Source organism: Gekko japonicus, unplaced genomic scaffold (genome assembly GCF_001447785.1).
Source record: "Gekko japonicus isolate JY-2015 unplaced genomic scaffold, Gekko_japonicus_V1.1 scaffold205, whole genome shotgun sequence".
Lineage (NCBI taxonomy): Eukaryota > Metazoa > Chordata > Lepidosauria > Squamata > Gekkonidae > Gekko > Gekko japonicus.
The window spans coordinates 380,392-400,900 of NW_015175976.1; the positions used below are offsets into that span (position 1 = coordinate 380,392).

General features: G+C 47.9%; 1 protein-coding gene across 1 annotated transcript in view; it reads right to left on the minus strand.

Annotated features, from left to right (window-relative positions):
* LOC107122997 (complexin-1) overlaps positions 1–17,413 on the minus strand; it is a 231,880-nt gene extending 214,467 nt beyond the window's left edge. The window contains exons 1-2 of the mRNA XM_015426151.1: positions 17,369–17,413; positions 15,176–15,289 (exon numbers count right to left, since the gene is read on the minus strand). Of these exons, the coding sequence (XP_015281637.1) occupies positions 15,176–15,206 (31 nt within the window). The 5' untranslated portion in view covers positions 15,207–15,289; positions 17,369–17,413. The remainder of the gene's footprint in view (positions 1–15,175; positions 15,290–17,368) is intronic.
* Between the last annotated feature and the right edge of the window lie 3,096 nt (positions 17,414–20,509).

The following is a 20,509-nucleotide window of genomic DNA, read 5'->3' on the forward strand; positions in this document are numbered from 1 at the left end:
AAGGGGGAGCTCACCACCTCCCCAAGCAGCTGATTCCACTGTTACACAACTCTTACTGTCAAAAAGTGTTTCCTAATATGCAGCTGGTACCTTCCCGCCCTTAATTTAAACCCATTCTTGTGAGTCCTATCCTCTGCTGCCAACAGGAGCAGCTCCGTGTCCTCCTCTAAGTGACAGCCCTTCAGATACTTCAAGAGAGCAATCATGTCCCTCCTCAACCACCTCTTCTCCAGACTAAACATTCCCAGGTCCCTCAGCCTTTCCTCACAGGGCTTGGTCTCCAGGCCCCCGATCACCCTCGCCGCTCTCCTCTGCCCCCGCTCCTGAGTGTTACAGCAGTTAGTTTATCCCTGTGGGCTACATATATAACCCTGGTGTACATCCAGTCACCCATGGACTCTGTAGAGCAGGACTTTCCTGCTTCTCCCTCCTCCTACAGCTCACTGTTCCCCTTATATTTCAATGCTTGGGGTGGGGTCAGCAGATCCTCAGAAGAAGCCTGGAGGGTTAAAAGGACATCTGCAGGGGAAGGCGAGACTTGGGGGAAAGCAACAGCCCCTCTTCTGCAAACAGAAGCAATGTTCCATTGGTGGAACTGCAAGGTCAGATACATACCAGAGAGAGAGAGAGAGAACACCTTTAAGTATTTTATAGTAGTTTTCTAACTCCCTGAAAAGCCCTAAAATTCTCTTTTTTGGGGGGGGGGGGTATTTTTTGTATTTTTCATATGTGTGTGGCATGCGTGCATGCGTGTGAGTGTGTGTGTACCTGGAAGTCATGGTGACCCCAACCTCTAGTTACTGACTCCTACTGGGGGCCTGGAGGATATTCAGAGAGGTGGCTGAATAAAGCCTGCCCCTGCCTCCTGACTGCTGGTATTCCAAGGAGGTCTCCCCATCCAAGTACTTGCCAGAGTCGACCCTGCTTAACTTCTGAGATCTGATGAGATCAGGCTTGCCTGGGCTATCCAGGTCAGGGCAAGCCCTAGAATTCTCTTAACCTGTCAATAAACCGTCCTACAATGCTAATTAAGCATCATCAAGCCATAGCCGACTTATGGTGACTCCTTCAAGAGGTTTTCAAGGCATGAGATGAGCAGACGTAGTATACCATTGCCTACCTCTGCATAGCAACCCTGGGCTTCCTCAGTGGTCTCCCATTTAAGTACTAACCACAGTCAACCCTCCATAGCTTCCAAGCTCTGGTGAGTTTGGACTAATCTGGGCTATTCATGCTGCTAAATAATCTTACGTGCTTGTCTAAATGTGATCATTTCAGAACCACCAGCGTAATAAGCATTTCCTTTGTCTCCAGCTCATTTAAGGTACCACTTCATTTTTTTTTTAAAAAAAATCTAGTTACAATTGTATAAAAATAACCTGAATTTTCCATCTGCAAAGAAAAAGTCATTAGACAAAGTGGGGGGGGGGCAGCCAAAAGAATATCAGAAGACAGTGAAGTTACTTGTTAATAGTCACCTTTATCAATATACCACCTGGTCTCGAACAATCAACACACATGACTTTTCTACCAAAACTGAGAAGAATGGTGTACCCTTTAGGTTTTTCATTACCGTATGAATTTGAATCCCCTTTCCATAATGTAATTAAAGTTCCGAAGGCCCATATGGCTGAACGTTTCCATCAGGCCTTTCCCAGTTAAGTCTATTTTGGGGGCTTACTGCTGGATCCACAGCTATCAGTTGTAAATGATTTGCTTTTTATACCCTGTGTTTTGTACTGGTTTAACTATATTTATTATCTCTGTTTTAATATTGTTGTGAGCCACCCTGAGTCCCGCCTTGTGGGGGAGGAGCTGTATATAAACTGAAACCATAAATAAATCATAAATAAAACTGGCTTGCAGTGCAAACTACAGAATAACAATACAGCATGCTCCACAATCCATCCCTGCAGAGTCCCTCTCCCAGCACCCATGCCTTGGTATGCATGTGTCGCGGCCTTCCAGGCTCATATTTGGAATGGGAAGCAGGTGTGCACATCCTGCAGGCCCATCCCATCCACTCTCTCCCACCAAGGTACAAACAAAGAAGACAGGAGTGAAAGGTAAGCCAGAATGCATCAGTAGTAAGTACAGGTAGGAAAATGGCCCAAGAGGTAACACCTTGTTTTCTGCATGCAGCTTTCCAAAAGTGATAGTACTGGTAAGAAATTTAAGTTAATTTTTCTCCCAGGGGAAGAGGAAATTTATTATTACTTCTGTACGTAGCAGATTTCTGTGCCATCTCTCCAGGGAACCTGCCTGAGGTGGCTTACGGAATAAAAAAGGAAAGCAGGATTCTTATTGAACTTCATGTTAATTCCCGATGTGTGGCTCAGTCTGCAAAGGGATGATTGTGTCCAGAGTAATGAACGTATCAACCAGGAGTAAAAGCACTTGGAGATCCATCAACCACAGGATTTAAAATATGCACAGCCAGAATGTCATTGCAGAGAAGGAAGTGCCTTGGAAATCAAAGCACCTGACCGACTGGTAGGTGAAGCTTGGTGAGAGAACGGACCATAGAGATATCTCTAGAATGATTTAGAATGAGTTCTATGACATGGGTGCCACCACTAGAAAAGCCCGGCCTCAGACCTTTGCAGAATGTATTTCAGTCAACAAAAGAAGCAGTGATGGTGAACCTTTTAGAGACTGAGTGCCCAAACTGCGACCCAAAACCCACTTATTTATCGCAAAGTGCCAACACGGCAATTTAACCTGAATACTGAGGTTTTACTTTAGAAAAAAACATCTCATACATTAACTTAAGATGATCCAAACAAAGTAAGGCAAGCAATCCCAAATGCTTTCATTTACTTAAAATTATTTGGCAGAGAATTCGACACTTTAATGATGGTCTGGGCCTGGCTGGGGCGATGGCACATGTGCCCACAGAGAGGGCTCTGAGTGCCACCTCTGGCACCTGTGCCATAGGTTCGCCACCACTGCACTATAGTGTAAGGCAGCATCAAGAGGTATTATGGAGCATGGAGAACCAAACCAGAAAATATACAAAGCACAGGCCAGTTATGGTTTTAATTGTTAACATTTTTATTTGAGGGTTTGTTTTTAAAAAGGCATCGCTTCCATAGTGTACAGCAGTGCCCTTCCACTAAGTTTACAGAATGCTCAGGGGCAGTCTTTTTACCAATATTTTTCTCCCCCTACCTTTTAAATGTTTTTTTGGTAAATTTATTTTGATTTTTCACCAGGAGTATCACTCTCATATTTCCATCATCTAATCCCCGCATCTAATCCTTGCCCTGAACCTCAAAGCCATTTCTCAGCCAATTTGGTGTAGTGGTTAGGCGTGCGGACTCTGATCCAGGAGAACTGGGTTTGATTTCCCACTCCTCCACATGCAGCTGATGGTGTGACTTTGGGTCAGTTACAAGTTATTTCAGAGCTGTTCTCTCACGAGCAGTTCTCGAAAGAGCTCTCTCAGTCCCACCTACCTCACAGGGTGTCTGTTGTGGGGAAGGCAAGGGAAAGGAGATTGTAAACTGCTCTGAGACTCCTTTGGGTAGTGAAGGGCAGGATATAAATAAAGTCTCTTCTCTTCAGTGGTAGTAGCTGTCAGTAAGCATGGCCACCAACGCATCATCTGTGGAACTACTTGTTACATGATTTTTTTTTTTAGCCTCAGTGCAGCCAAAACCTTCCAGTAGCAGCCTCAACACAAGCAGTTGAGTTCCTCATTTCCCTATGAGGAAAGTTCCTCATTTCCCTATGAGGAAAATTCCTCATTTCCCTATGAGGAAAGGTTAAAGTGCTTAGGGCTCTTTAGCTTGGAGAAACGACGACTGAGGGGTGACATGATTAAGATTTATAAGATTATGCATGGGAAAGAGCAGGTAGAGAAAGAGGTACTTTTCTCCCTTTCTCACAATACAAGAACTCGTGGGCACTCCATGAAATTGCTGAGCGGTTGGGTTAGAACGGATAAAAGGAAGTACTTCTTCACCCAAAGAGTGATTAACACATGGAATTCACTGCCACAGGAGGTGGTGGCGGCTACAAGCATGGACGGCTTCAAAAGGGAATTAGATAAGCATATGGAGCAGAGGTCCATCAGTAGCTATTAGCCACAAGGTATAGATAGGGACTCTGGGGCAAGTGATGCTCTGTCTTCTTGGTGCTTGGGGGGGCCAACAGTGGGAGGGCTTCTAATGTCCTGGCCCCACTGCTGGACCTCCTGATGGCACCTGGTATTTTTGGCCACTGTGTGACAGAGTGTTGGACTAGATGGGCCTTTGGCCTGATCCAACATTGGCGTCTCTTATGTTCTTATGTTCTTATGTTAGTTGTGCTACACCCATGTTCAAGATTGAATAGGAAGCCAGTGCAGATGAGCCCAAACTGAGGTGCTCTGTCCCTTATTTATTTATTTATTGTGACATTTATACCCTGCCCTCCCCGCAGAGCAGGTTCAGGGCGGCTTCCGATAACATAAATACATGATAAAAACATACATAATACAAATTAAAACATAACAGTTAAAAATAATACATTACAAAGTCCTGGCGGCGGTTAAAATTCAATCAGATGGAATGCTGTCAGATGGATTTCCAGCTTCCAGCGTAAAAGTGCTTAGATGTTATTCTGCTCGTCAACTCCTAGTAGCAGCTAGTCTGGCCTCCCTCGGGCCAGGGAGGGTCAACCGATTTTGAGACACCGACCGTACTGCTCTCTGGGGTAAATACAGGGAAAGGCGGTCCCGTAGGTATGTTGGACCCTGGCCATATAGGGCTTTAAAGGTAAGAACCAGCACCTCGAAGCGGATTCGGTATGCTATCGGCAGCCAGTGTAGTGTCCTTAGCACAGGCTGGATGTGCTCCCTTCTAGGGAGACCCATCAACAGCCTGGCCACGGTATTCTGCACTAGCTGTAGCTTCCGAATCCACGACAAAAGCAGCCCCATGTAGAGAGCATTACAGTAGTCTAGTCTCGAGGTGACCATTGCGTGGATCACTGTAGCCAGGTCAACGCGGTCGAGGAAGGGAACCAACTGCCTAATCAGCCTAAGATGATAAAAGGCTGACTTGGCAGTGGCCGCTACCTGGGCCTCCATCATAAGGGAGGGAACCAGGAGCCCTCCCAAATGCCGAACCTCCAGGGCTGGGACCAATAAAGCCCCACCACCAAGGTCGGGAGTGAGACCCCCACCCCCAAACCACCCCAACCCAGGCACAGGACCTCTGTCTTCGCTGGATTCAGTTTCAGCTGACTCAGTCTGAGCCACCCAGCCACCCATCCTTGTACCCTGCTTTCAATAGGACGTGGGCCACAGATTTCTACTGAGTCAGCAGTACCATGTACAGCGCATTACAGTAACCAAGCAGCTAATTAATTATCATATGGCAATGGGTTTAGTATGGCCAGGAGACCCAAAGACTGTCTGGCAGCCTGACATTCTAGCTCTTTTTGTGGTGAAGTAGGTTTAATTTTGGGGCTGAGAGAACTGTGACTGACCTAAGGTAACCCAGCTGGCTTCAGGAGTGGAGAATTGAACCCAGATCTCTGGATTAGAGTCTGCCCCTCTTAACCACTACACCAAACTGGCTGTCTTATTCTTTTGCAAAGAAACTCCCCTCCTTCCCCGTTGCTCTCCTTCCTATGTGGGATACCGCCCCGCCCTCTTTACTTCTTGCATTTCTTATATAATGTGTGGGGAAAAACTTAATATGGGATTTTTTAAAATTTATCATGCTCGTACACATGATTTTTACAAGATCTTCGGGAGACTGTTTCAGTCACAAGACATTTTTTCCAGAGCAGCTTACCGTGCCACCTAGCAGGGATTTTAAGAATTGTTATTTGCTCAGAAAGAGCTCAAGGAAAAGACCAAGTCTGGCATTTGTCCTTATTGTCTGTGGACATCGGAAGGCACCAGGAGGGAACCGGGAGGTATGAGTCACTGAAGAGGAAAACTTTTCCAAATCTGCAAATCCCATTAAGGTCAAAATAAGATGCCCACGTTGCAATGGGAGTCCACTTCTGCCCAGCACGGCCTTCTTCTTCCCCTTATTTTTTACTGTCTCTCAGATTAACTTAAATTGTATTCAAGCATCTACCCACCCACCCCAATTTATAATACTAAAGAACCTCCAGGGGAACACGAAAATAGGATCACAGAGGAAATGTTTACCAAAGCTTTGTACTTGAACCTGGACTGCCACATATTCAGCTGTCCTGCTTTATGTCTGAAATTTCTTCTAGCTTAAATAGGGTTGCCAAGTCCCTCCTGGCCACTGGTTCCTTCTAGCTTAAATAGGGTTGCCAAGTACCCCCCGGCCACTCACTGGATTACCAGATCCAGCTTAGATAACTCCTGGCAATTTGGGGGATGAAGTCTGGACAGGACAGGGACCTCAGTGGGCTACAACCAGAGAGTCCACCCTCCAAAGCATCCATTCTCTCCTGGGAAACTGATCTCTGTAGTCTGGAGATGAGCTGTAATTCTGGAGGATCCCCGAGTCCCACCTGGAGGCTGGCATCCCTGATCTTAAACCATCTTGTTTGAGTTCTCATTCCTGTTCATGGGAAACTGACTTCTATCAAAGGACGAACATGGCAGCGATATCCTGCATCTGATCATGCAAAGGTAAATGGAGCCCCTGGGGGGGAAAGGACGTTCACTCAGAGAAGACATACTAACACCCTAAACTGTGAGCTATTGAGTATTATTATATTTTTGTACCATTGGATGGGAGCACTGATCAGACCTCCCTCCCCCCCCCCCAGGTACAAAAAAATGTTTCCAGCTCGCCCACTATGATATTTTTAAATCAGCGTTGCATCTCTCTTCTCTCTTGGACTGCGAAGCTGCCCAGAAGACAACTTTATGGCCTCTCCAGCGAAAAGATCATTTTGATTCATTTGCTTCCCTAAACCTAGCCTCGCTCTGAATTCCGAAAGGCCTGCCTGGCTGCCGGCAGCGAAGGGGACATTGCTCCAAGGTCACGAGCGAAGCAAATGAGCCCCAGAATTCTAAATGGGTTGCAAAATTATTTTGAAGACGCTCTGAGGCCGGGCTTTCTAAGTAAGGAGGGAGAAACGTTCTAAGACACACATCAGACGGGAGAAAGGGGGGGAGGAGAGGCCTGTTAGAACTGGGTTTGTATCGATGCAGTTGCGTCCTGAGCAAGCCCCAACTCATTTTGAAATGAGTTAATTTCAAATTGCCCAGCCAATCAATGGAAACCGAAACCTGTTATTGTAACCTCCAAAGTGGGAAAACACACTTTGGCTCGCGATGCGTTTCCAACCTGTCCTACGAGCTTCGCTTCTGCGCTTCCGTATTGATTTCCTGACTCATCTCACCCATTTCTCCAAAATCCCGGCAGCCCTGAATTTGTAGCAGGCGCGTTCCGAGGTGCAACATTTCCTTCTAAGGCCACGAGTTGTGGCGTGTCTAGCCTTCGCGCCACCACAGCCGATACTGAGCTTCTTGCTGATGTAATACCCCAGAGGACTCGGCAAGTGAGTTTATGTGATAAAGCGGCAATTAGACAGCCGATTTGTTAGAAGGATGTTGGGTTGTTGATGTTGCTTTTGCGCACACCCTCTTCAAGAAGTGTGGAAGCACAGACCTAATTAAAAGCACATAAATAGTATCGCCAAAGCCAGTGGGATTTCTTTACATCTTTCGTGTGAGTCATGCATTCTCTTGCCTTAATGAACCATGAGCATCAGTATATGGATTTCACCTTCAAGGTCCAATTAACCCATTCACTTTCTGGGTGGTGTCATCCAGACTTACTGAGGTCACCACTTCAAAAATGTCCACTGGCCTGAGTTCCAGGGTTGCCAACCTCCAGGTAGCAATTGGAGATCTCTCATTATTCCAATTGATCTCCAGACGACCAAGATCAGTTCCTCTGGAGGAAATGGCTGCTTTGGAGGGTGAACTCTAGGGCTGAGGTCCCTCCTCTCCCCAGACTCCACCCCCAGATCTCCAGATGTTTCCCCGCCCAGATCTGCCAGCGCTACTGAATTCTCCTAACACACACATACGTTGGCACAGGCCCATGTGGGGAGGTCTGATACCAGGACCCTCTCTTAGAGATCCACGTGCTCTTATATACACCCCCACACCAGCAGAATTCAACCCAATGCCTTCTACTAAAGATTCCTTCATTTGGGGACATTTACTTGGTTTTGAGAAGAGCTACCATCTCTTCTGTAATTGCCCCCCCCCACCTTCAGAAATACTCGTCAGACACAGGATAGAGACACAGGCTCAAATCTCCTGCTCCGCCATGAAAACTCACCAGGTAACCTTGCGCCAGTCACACACACTCAACCTAACCTATGTCTCAGACTCACTGTGAGGATAAAATGGTGGGGAGGAGAATGATATATGCCACTACGGGACTCCACCGGGGAGAAATGTGGGGTATAAATGAAAGCCCTCTGAGCCCGTTCGCGGGGAGGGCGGGGTATAAATACAATAAAATAAATAAATAAATAAAATAAGCTGTTAGTGGTTTCAACTTAACCTACCTCGCAGGATTGTTATGAAGATAAATGGAGAGGGGAAAGTTGTAAGCTGCTTTAAATTCCTTCTTGGGCAGAAAAGTGGGATCTAAATATCTAAATACAGATAGATCTTGAACACATACACATGAACATACTGAATCAGACCCTTGGTCTATCAAAGTCAGGGTTTTTTACTCAGCAGTTCTCCGGGGTCCCAGGGAGAGAGAGAGAGAGAGAGAGGAGGAGGAGGAGGAGAAGAAGAGGAGGAGGAGATTGGATTTATACCCCGCCCTTCACTACCAAAAGGAGTCTCAGAGCGGCTTACAAACTCCTTTCCCTTCCCCTCCCCACAACAGATACCCTGTGAGGTAGGTGGGGCTGAGAGAACTCTGACAGAAACTGCTCTTTTTCAAGAATAGCTGTGCCAGAACTATGGCTTGCCCAAGGTCATCCAGCCAGGTGCAAGTGGAGGAATGGGGAATCAAACCTGGTTCTCCCAGATTAGAGTCAGCGCACTTAACCACTACACCAAAGAGGTCTTTGACATCACCAACTGCCTGGTCCTTTTTTACCTGGAGATGCTGGGGATATCTTCCTGCTGTGGTTATTGAGCAACTTTCCTGGAACAATTTAGGAAACCCATTTTATTCCATGAAGATAGTTTCAGAGGGTAGCCATGTTGTTCTTTAGTTCGAGCCAGTTTGGTGCATTGGTTAAGTGATCAGACTCTAATCTGGGAGAACCGGGTTTGATTCCCCACTCCTCCACTTGCAGCTACTGGTGTGACCTTGGGTCAGCCACAGTTCTCCCAGAGCTGTTCTCTTAAGAGCAGTTTCCTGAGAGCTCTCTCAGCCCCACCTACCTCACAGGGTGTCTGTTGTGGGAAGGGAAGGAGATTGTATATGGATTTTTTTGTAAGTTGCTTCATGTATTTGAAGAAGAAAGGTAAAATTATTCAACTAGGTAAGTCAAAAATGGGTTCTTCATAGACCAAGATGGGTAGCCGTGTTAGTCTGTCTGTAGCTGTAGAAAAGAGTTCAATAGCACCTTAAAGACTACCAAAATTTTGGCAGGGTATCTGAAGAGGTGCCACACAGCATGGAAAACACTGGGCAAAGTGCGGCTTTTAAAAGCCGCACCCAAAAAGAGACGCCGCGGCGGGATCCCACGATCCTCTGAGCCGCGGCGCCGTTGCTCCCTGGCACGATCAGATGCCGGGGAGGAAGAGATGAATGGGAGGCGGAGGCTGCCGAACTGCGCATGCTCGAGCATGTGCAGTACGGCCGGGGGCCAGGGATGCGCTGGCGAACAGACGCCCCGTCGATCCCACAGCCAGCAGTGATGCGGCCTTTCGTAAAGAACCACCTAGGTAGGTGGTTCTTTTTTGCCGCGGGTTTTGGCCGGTAGGGGCGGATTGGGGACGGGCCGGGAATGGGCGCAGCACGATTCCCAGATGTTGCTGTGGGATCACGCCCGTTTTCTGCCCCTATCCGTCCCTCTCCCGGCCCAAAACGGCTCGTATGAACACGGCCTTTGAGGAGCTACTGGACTATTGCTGGGTTCTTCATGACTTTGAAGGATAAGGATAAAATGTTCTATGTTTTTTTTAATTGGATGACATTTGGGGAGAAAAGTAAGGCATGTGGCTGGAGCACTCGTTCCTGTTGGAAGCAAAGGATGATGCAACATCTCTTTGCACTAAGTGCACCAGTTCTGTACCGTGGGGCCACAGAACCAGCAAGGTAGACAGGCCAATTCCTTCTGCCTGCATCCCTGTTATCTGCTCTGGCATGCCTTTGTTACCCAGATTGTTATCCTTAGGGGCTTCCTTCCTTCCAGCTGCCTTCTCTCGGTCTCCTCTTTGGCCAGCCTCCAAGAGGGCAACATATGCTCTTCAAATCTCTCACCGTATCTCAGTTAGGCAGCTTGCTAGAAATGCCTTTCTTGCATTTCCTATCATAGTATGGCTTTCTTTAACAATAAAGATTACCCTTTCCTTTCTTACAGCAAGAAACCTCATGTGGGCTTTATTCTGAAGCAGCCTTTCCCCTTTCCCTTGTGCACAGCCAGCTCCTGCGAGCCATTCTGACACTCCTCAGTAAGACAGGGCATAAGAAGGAACCGCGGCTCATTGGAAGAGCATGTGCCTTGCATGCAGGTCACAAGCTCAATCCCCAGCATCTCCAGTTTAAAGGATCGGTTAAGAGGTGATGTGAAAAACCTCCGGCTGAGACCCTGGAAAGCCACTGCCAGGCAGAGTAGACTAAACTGACCTTGAAAGCCCAAGGATCGGATTCAATATAAAGCGGCTTCATGTGTCAGTAAGGAAACAGCTCCACTGTCTCCCTGTAAAGACCATGATTGTGTCATGCTTTTCCCTAATGATGAGTACACTCTTTGGAACGTTTCCCTAGGGGTAAGGCCCACTGAATAGACCTGAGGAGGGTTCTCTGTATACCTGCATAGGATGGCCCTCTGTAAGAAGCACAGGCACATTTACAGTGCAATCCTAAACAGAGTTACAAAAAATCGCCTTAGAACTACTTATTGAATGTTTTCATACACCGGTAAGTGCCAAAGGCTGGGAAAAAAATATTTTGAATAACAGATTGGGTTGGATTTCCCCCACCTCCTCTGTACAAGGAGGATGTAGTTCCACGCATGCAAGATGTTGGGGGGGGGAATTGTGATTTCTGAAGAACCCCACGACCAGCTACAGCTCCCCCCCTTCCTAAGCCGTATCCCATGGGATTCCCAAGGGTCCCAGAAACTTCAGGGACAGCCTTTCTGGCGCAGCAGACAGAAAGGAGAGGAGTCCAAGTCGCATTTTTCAGAGCTCTGCTGACAGTGCTTAGAGTCTTACTCTGATCTCCTATATAAATGCAAATAATTTTTCCAAGCTTTTCTTATTAAAAAAAAGTAGGTTCTTTTTCTAAGAACCCCTGTTGGTTTAATATCTGCCTCTTTGAGTGGGACTGCCTTCTATATAGGGTTACCAACCTCCAGATGGCACCTGGAGATCTCTTGCTATTACAGTTCATCGCCAGACAACCAATATCATTCCCCCTAGAGAAAATAGCTGCTTTGGAGGGTGGACTCTATGTCATTATACCCTACTGAGGCCTCTCCCTTCCCCATATCCTGCCCTTCGCTGGTTCCACCTCCCCCCCCCAAAAAAAATCTCCAGATATTTCCCAACCCAGAGCTGGCAACCCTACTTCTATTCTTTCTGCTCTCACCTGGCTTTCCCCTCTCTCCCGAAACAAAGGCCAGTCCTCTCTTTGATAACATTCACACCCTTTGGGTCCCTGCCTCTCCTTCCTCTGATGTCACCCCCCTCCAGTCTCAAAACGCAAACATCCAGCTCCTAAGAGAAGAAACAAGAGGTCCATTCCAACATCCTTCTTGTTTTAGAGTACTAATGGTATGTTGGCACATTGTTGGTGTTCCTGAGATAGATCCTACCACTTCACTGAGTAAAGTTGATGTATCAATACATTTTTACCCCACATTTCCTTTTGACTCTGGTAGGACACCTTTCTTCAATCTAAAGAGCTTTCCTCCAGATTAAGTAAGAGCCTCTTAGAACCAGTTTGGTGTAGTAGTTAAGACCAGCGGACTCTAATCTGATGAAATGGGTTTGATTCCCTCCTTCTTCACATGGAGCCTGTTGGGTGACCTTGGGTCAGTCACAGCTCTCTCAGAGCTCTCTCAGCCCCACCTCTATCACCGGGTGTCTGTTGTGGGGAGCGGAAGGGAAAGAGATTGTAAGCCGCTCCTTCGGGTAGTGAAGAGCGGGGTATAAACCCAACTCTTCTTCTTCTTAAGTTGGGGGAAGGCTCCTTAGACTGGAGGAAGGCCATGTGGAGGATGGCTGGATCCATTCCACCACTGGTATTCTAAATGCATTTAACCAGAAGCCACTCCCAGGGCTTCTCCCTGCAGCTCCAAGTAAGACAGCTGAAGGTTGGGATATTCCAGTAATTTTACAGAATCGGGAATGGATCGAACTTGTGGGTAGGGTTGCCAGCCTCCAGGTTGTGGCTGGAGATCTCCTGGGATGACAACTGAACTCCAGGCAACAATCCCCCTGGAGAAAATGGCCTGCTTCAAAAGGTAGACTCTTGGGAATTGTACCCTGCTGAAGTCCCTCCCCTCCCCGAACCCCACCTTCCTAAGGCTCCACCCTCCAAAATCTCCAGGAATTTCCCAACCCGAAGCTGACAACCCTGGGGGTGGGTGGGCAGGGAATGATCATTTCAGCAATGCAGAGACTTTCCATTTCAGAGAATAAAGATGAATTTTTTAAAGAAATTACACCCTGCTCTGGGCAGATTCCGTTCCAGTATGGGCACAGCTGCACACATGTGGAGGAACCAGTGCTGGCATCAGCCTCTCTACCCTCCTGGTAGTTCAGACTCAAGAAACCTAACAGCAAGGGCACCATGGAGGGCAGAGGGGACTGGCTGGATGCATCCACAGGCCTTTCCGGTCTCTGCAGCACAGCGATACTGTACATGATGTGTCAAGCATGTATATGAAGGCAACGAAGAGGGTGGCACTGAGCCTTCTGCCACCGCCACCCACTAGTTCACTCAGCTGTAGCTGCATAGGGTTAGAATCATGTCCGCCTTCTACAGTAATATCCTTAGAAAACCATCAGGACGAATGGGACTTTAAACAGTATGCATACAGCTAAGGACCCAGAACAATGTAATAATGGGAGGGGGGGGAATCTTAACACATTCCTTCTTCAAGGCTCATACCACTCGTTTAATTCACTTTCCAATTGTGTGTGGGGGGAACTCACCCTCCATCTTCTAGTACATACAGGAGAATCAAATAGACCATAAACTGTGTCTGATAAATAGCATCATCATACAATTTTGGTGCAAATGGCATCCGTAGCGGAGCATAATAAACAATAATGGCAGATCTAGCGGGATAATATGTACTGGGGATAACACCCCGTCGCCTTGGATGACTTGCACACAAAAAAAAAATCACTGCAAGAGTATCGGTGACCTTCAAAGCGGGTCTCGAAACACCAGTCAGTGGAAGAGCATTGCAAAAAAAATTAAAAATTGCACTGTAATGGTACAGAAGAAGCGGGAGCCCTCTGTAAGGAAACTCACATTGTGAAGTCACAGAAGAGCTTCATGACTTGCATTTTGCTTATCAATTATCGGGCCATATTCCCTGCCTCCCGATAACCAGAGAACATCCATTAAAAGACAAACACGAGCCAAGGCAGACCACAGGAAGGCTCTTTCTTTAATGGTTGTCCTTGAGGCTCTTACTGCAGCGATCTACAATTCATAAAGATTCTGTGTGGCTATGCCACAGACACAAACCAGGTATAAAATCAGTTTAACTAGCATCCTCTCCCCCCCCCAGTGACCCAGAGGCAAGGACATTTGTCTGAGTTTGCTGAGACTGATCTCATAGAGATGCTGAGGTCTCCCCTAGAAGTGCAATCCCTAGGGTTCCTACCAATGCTCCCTCCGAGCTGTGGAGTCTTGTGAGCAAACATTCTACTTTGTGAGCTACTGGCATTAAAGTTGCGAGCAAGCGATTTGGCTACTGCATATATTAGTCTGCTCTGGAGCCATCCTTCCTTAGCTAGGACAAAAAAATCTGTGAGCTGGCGGCTAAAAAAACTGTGAGCTCGCTCACACTAACTCAACTTAGAGGGAACAGTGGTTTCCTACTTCAAGCAGAGACTAAGTCACTTGTGAAACCCACTGCCACAGGACGGAGTAGAGTCTAAGCTGATTTTTATGGGGCACTCAACAAATTCATGGGAGGTTCCATCAAAGACTACTAGCATATTCAGAGGCAGTAACCCTTTGAATAGCAGTGTGTGGGGGTGACAATGAAAGGAGGCTTTGGCTTCTGCAGGCCTTCTGGGAGCATCTGTTGGGTTACAGCGTGAAACAGGATGCTAGATGAGATGGGCCTGAAACTGGTTTATGTTTATAATGTAGACGTCATTATTCAAAGGTCTGTTGGAAACTACTGTGTTTCATCCTGTAATAAAATACATGGCATAGGTCTGTTTTGTCTAGTTTGGCTAATCTTTTCTACAGTATCCCTCTCTCTCTCTCTCTCTCTCTCTCTCTCTCTCTCTCTCTCTCTCTCTCTTTTTGCACTTTTGTGGGGATACTTACAAAAAGCTGATCAGTTGCTGGGAATATATCTGCTTCGATAGGACAGAACCTTGGAAGTTCGGCAACCAGCTCTCTGCTTGAGGCAAGCCTTCAGTGCTGCCCTCTACTGACAGTGAGATTCAACACCCACAAATACCACCACACTTTGGATAAAAGATCAGGGATCTGATGCAAGTTTTACATTCCAGACAAGTCATATGATACATGGGAGGGAGGAGAACAAGAAGCAACATTTGCAAAAAGGAACCATTAATTACATCGATTACTCAGCTCAATGGTCTGTGCTAGGCTTCTTCAAATCTCTCTGCAAGTTTTCCAATGTCAAATCTGCCTTATTTGACATGAAAATTCCTTACAAGACAGCGTCAAGGCAGAGAGGAAGGGAATGAACACACGTAGCCCACCAAGCACTTACAAAATACCACCATCCACACCACAGGCCCTTTCATGACAAAATCCATGACTTCCCAAGAATTCATTCCCCAATAAGCAGGCACAAAACAGCATCACTTTTTCCTTACCTCCTAGAGCTTGTTTCATTACAAATTCCATGTTGATGGCTTAGATTCCTTTCCACCAGATCAGTTCTCACATGCAAGTCAGACTCAGACAAGTTCTCGAGCAGCTGCCTGCAGCTGAATCCAGAAGGTAAAAAAGATTCACATTAGGGCTGTCTTCCTTTGGAATCCGGATCCAGCTATGTGCCTTATCGCATTAGATCTCCTTGTCCTCTCAGCAGCCTATTGGGTGGCTTCCCCCACCCCTCCATTCACCCAGAACCTGAAGTTACTTGCTAATGTTTTGGACAGCTAGATGGCATGGTGTATTCCTTAACATTGTGTACTATGATCATTAGGGAGGAAGAAGAAAAGGAGCAATCTATCACTGGCAGACTGTCATGGGATAGCACTGAATTAATGGGGAACTATTCCTGGACTAAGGCACTGTTCACTCTGAATCTTTCAGTAGAAAATTAAGCATTGTAACAAACAAAAAGCTGCACCTTCATTTGCCATCTAAATAGGCTGTAGCATTTAATTGAATTTTCTAAGCACCCATTTCAGTTTTTATACCGGGCTATTTAGAAGGGGCTATTTGGCTTCACATGAAATCCAGGGAGTTTAGCCAAGTTCTCGCTGGCAAAAGGTTAAACATTTTTGACTTTGTAGCGATTTTTCAGAGAGGGTCCTTTGAGGAAGGGCGAGGGAGCTCTAGCAAAGAGCAGGGGCAGCACTGGGGGGCATTTGAAGGTTGAAGCACTTGAGCTCCTTGAATTCACAGCAGTAGGCTTTGCTGTCAATACCGCCTAATTGCTGACCCCATGTTGGCATCATTGACTGGCAAAGTGGCTCCAGTCAAATATCAGACACATTACAAGAAGGGGAATGAAATGCCAGTTGACGATCGAGGTGCCATTAAGATCATGTATGCTAGAAGCACCTAAAGCTAGACTGATTGTATCACCTCTGAAAAACAAGGTCAACTTCTTGCAAAGTCACAGGGAAGTTTCTCTTGGATTTGGTGCAATACTTAATAATCCTGACATTGACTCAAACTGCGGCATAGACTTCCAGACCGAGGCGACAGCATTAAGGATATTAATTGATATATCTGTCACGTCCATTTTCTTTTCATCAAGTTCTTTTTCCCCACAAGCAAAACTCTAGTCATTATTTGAAATCATTTGGGATTGTACAATCGAACTTGAACTCCAGAAGTGAATGGGATTCCCAGGAAGAGGAAATTGTCATTTAAACCCACGATGCCCCCCTCCATTAGATCTGCAGAGAAATGTACATGCCCCCAAAGTTTCATTTACAGTGCCCTGCAGATCAGTCTTATGCATGTATATGCAGAAATGTCCCACTGTGTTCAGAGGGGTTTACACCCTGGATTGCAGCCCTAGTCATGTAAGCTCTTTATTTTATTTTCCAGTAATATTACTGTTTAGGCAGGCTTTTTTTTTTTCTTTAGAAAAGGGGAGCGAGAGCTAGAGGGAATGTATTAAGAAGAAACAGAGGGCTGCACGACTGCACCAACCGGCCGTTTTCCCTCTCCAAACTTCTGTGTTCAAAAAAATACTGTGACCTCAGACTCCTCTTGGGAGAAAAAAAATCAATGCATGCACCAAAGGAACATGAGGCATGCTTCTAATTCCAATGAAGTTGCACGGAGACGACGCAAAACATACTGGGGAGGCTTTTAAAAATCCACACACACACACACACACACTGTACTTTGCAGCACCAAGGTATTCAGATCATTAGAATGATATAACCTTTTCACCAGCAAATAAAGCTGTCAGTCAGAAAGCTTGCACTGCAAGTCTCTCCGTGCCCAGACTCGGGAGGTTACTGCAAGCAGAAACATGACCCCAAAGCCTGTCCGGCATACCCATCATTAATACTCCCCCCCCCCTTTCCTGCCCAGGACCCATCTCTGCAAACCCGAAGTCGAGGGTTTCAGCACCAGGACAGCTCACAGCGGCACCGCGAGAGAGAAATACGAGAAATCGCCGGATCCGTGAGGCGAGAGCTGCAGGGCATTTTAGCAGAAGATGGGAAAGGCGAGCGTTCAGCACCAAGGACATTTCCCTGCGTCCGGGCGGTGCCTACAACCAAGGACACGTTGCCGAGCATGGCAGCGTCAGCACCTAGGACAGTTCCCCCGCCTCTCGAAAAGAAGGCGCTAAAAAGGCCAGGGGGAAAAAATACCTTTTCTTTTCGTTCCAGCGTTTGGGTTCCCGCAGTTCTGTCTCCTCTTGAGTTGTGAAGAGAATGTTCTTTATTCCCTCCTCCTCCTCCTCCTCCTCCTCCTCTCCCTCCCTCCCCAGTTTCCTTAGCAGATCAAGCTCCGGTTACTCGCCGGGTCCATGTGTGCCTCCAGGAGCGAAAACGCTGTTGCTGAAAGGGATGGCCAATAGCTCAGGCGCAAGAACTTCTCCGCCTTGGGACAACGTCCGGGGCACGACAATGAGCCAGCAACAGAGGGAGGAAAAAGACGAGCCGAACGCTCCGTACTTTAACGACTCCCTCTTTTTTATCACGGGATTTCCGGACCATCCCACTGACACTATTCCCTCCTTACTCTACGCTGGCGCCTTCTTCCTCCTCCTCCTCCTCCTCCTCCTCCTCCCGCTACCGAGGTTGCTGGATCGGCATTTCTCGCTGGGCTCTCGCTTACTCCGCCCCCCTCCCCGATCCCACGGTAAGGGTTGCGGGAGGTTAGCCGCTGTTCCTGCCGCAGGAGATGGCTTTTCACACACCTGCAGTCGGGGAGCTGCTAAACTGGGGGGGGGGGTTGTCGGGAGGAGGGGCGGCTCATTTAACCAGCGGCCATCTGGATGCATTTGCGGGGCGGGGGCTGTATACCGTGGAACTGGGGGGGGAGATGCCTAGTCAGCAGTTTTCTCTGCAAAAAGCCTCCCCGAAGCGGAGCTCTCCCGCCTCAGGCCCCGTGACTGCGCTCCTCCTCCCCGCTCCAAAACCGGGGAGCGGAGAAGCGGGGAAAGAGCCAGGCGAAGTCGGAGAGGGCACCGCAAGGTTGAGATCGAGAAGGGGGCTTCCGAACGCCTTCAGGATGACACGGCGGCTGTCAGATGGGGCTGGGTTTGGAAGAGGGCTTGGCCGTCTCCCCCGTCCCTTCCAAGGGGGCGTCTGAAGGTTACAGTACAGTATGGCTGGAGAATGTCAAAGATGCAAGCCCCGGGCGGGGCGTGTCAACGGGAGGCGGGAGCGCCTGCTCAGGAAGGAACCCCGCAGCTTTTGCCGGCGAGACGAAGACAATAATAACGACAATCAGACTGAGAATCCGAATCATCGGAGGGGCTGCGTCGGACCTGGCAGTGAACGCGGGAGGCGAACTCTTTCGCCCTTGGATTCAACTCGCCCCGCAGGCAGGCAGGCAGGCAGGCAGGCAGCCCCCCCCCTCCCCCAGTTCAAACTGCTGCAATCGTGTGCCGCTCTCCTCCCGACACTGCTGCAGACCCGGTCAGCTGATGGAGCCTCCCCGGGCTCCGGAGGCACCTCCGTGCTGGCGTGACGGGAAGGAAACGACCCGAGCAGACTGCAAGGAAGAGGGGAGGGGGGAGGGCCAGTCGGGAGGAATGACGGGGCAGCCGCCCAATTAAAGAAACAGGCACAGGCGTAAAGCAGCGGGGAGGGGGGGAAGGGGAGAGATTTCGCCGAAAAGGCAAAGAGAGGAAGCGGGTCAGTGTAGACCACGCTGCGGCTCCGCGGAGCTGGAGTCAAGGTTGAAGGAGCGCAAAGAAGTCCGGGGTGTATGAAAGGGAGGGTGGGTGACTTGACCAATCGAGTCAAGTGGGCTGTCTGGGGGAAGTTGAATGCCTTGCAGCCAGGCCCTTTGCATGTCTACTCGGAAGTAAGACCGACTGAGAGCCAGGGGGCTTTCCACCCAGGTAAGCATGCCTAAGACTGACCCTAAATCTCAAGCAATCTTTACAAAGTATTATCCCGATCTAGATTTTAATATTTTGTCCCTGTCGTTCCAGTTCCCTTCTCCTTGCTGGGCTGTTTCACATCTGTCTAGCTTCACCACTGCAGCATTGGCACATACGTGGGAAGTTAGCATGACATCTCAGAGACAACTTCCATATTGCCTCCAGTACAGTTCACATGCCCAAAGGATGGGCATCGCTTGCACAATAATAAATCAAGTCTCCTTACAGGCCTCTCTTTTGAACAGTCATGTGTCCTTGTTAGTGCATGTGGTGGCAAAATGAGACAGGGCTTTTGACACAATGAAGACTAGGAGATATCTCTGCTACAGACTAACCCTGCTTGACTGGCCATCACCTTTCTCCCAGGACACTAGGGCTATTGTCGTTTTGTCAAGGGATCTAGGAAGCTCGAACCAAGGGGTTTCACTGAACTACAATTCCCAGAATTCTTTGGAGGAAGCAACAATGGATAAAACTTGTCTCAGACACAAGTGTGTACTGCAGACGACAATTGAAGGTGACCTGGGACTCATCAATGTTAAATCCTATATTAGAGAGAGGGGGAGGGAGAATCCACCCAGATCACAGATAAATAGGAGCTCACAAGAGACAGTTCCAGATCACAGATAAATATGAGTCCCAAGAGACAGTTAAGGGGTTAGAGGGCCAGAGTAGGATCTCAGAGATGCAGGTTTGAATCACCACTCTGCTACAAAAGTTTCCTAGGTAACCTTGGGCCTGTTACTTTCTCTCATCTTAACCTGCCTCAAAGGGTGGTGGTTGTGTGGATAAAACAGAGCTGCTTTGAGTCTCCATTAGAAGAAAAGCAGAATATCAGTAAACAAGCAAACACTTGCAAAGCTCCTGGACACCTTTGCTGAATAACTAGAACCATCCCCTGCATATGAGAACGTAAGAAGAACCCAGCTGGCTCAGACAAGTAGTCAGGGAGTCGCCCAATGGCTGCCCAGTTTCTCTGGAGGACCAAACAGGAAGGGCACAGAGGCCTAAGCCTCCCCCCCCCCCGGACACTGCTTCCTAGAAATGGTATTCACAAGTATCTGACAAAAGGAACTTTGACTCTCGAAAACTTATATCCCCCCAAATCTGGTTGGTCTCAAAGGTGCTACTGGACCTGAATCTAGCGCTTCTGCTGCGGACCGACATGGCTACCCTCTGAAATACGTATTCAGAGGTTTTCTGCCTCTGACAGTGGAGGTAGATCAATGCTCCCTCTGATTTTCTTCCCCTACTGAGTGGAGCAGTTCACATCCTGAGCAGAACATAACTGCTGTAATATTAAAATGGGTAATGGGCCAGCGCAAGGCCCTGTGTGGCTCCAGACTGCTGCTAAGCAGGGCTTCCTGTGTTAATGAGCAGCCGCTTACACACACAG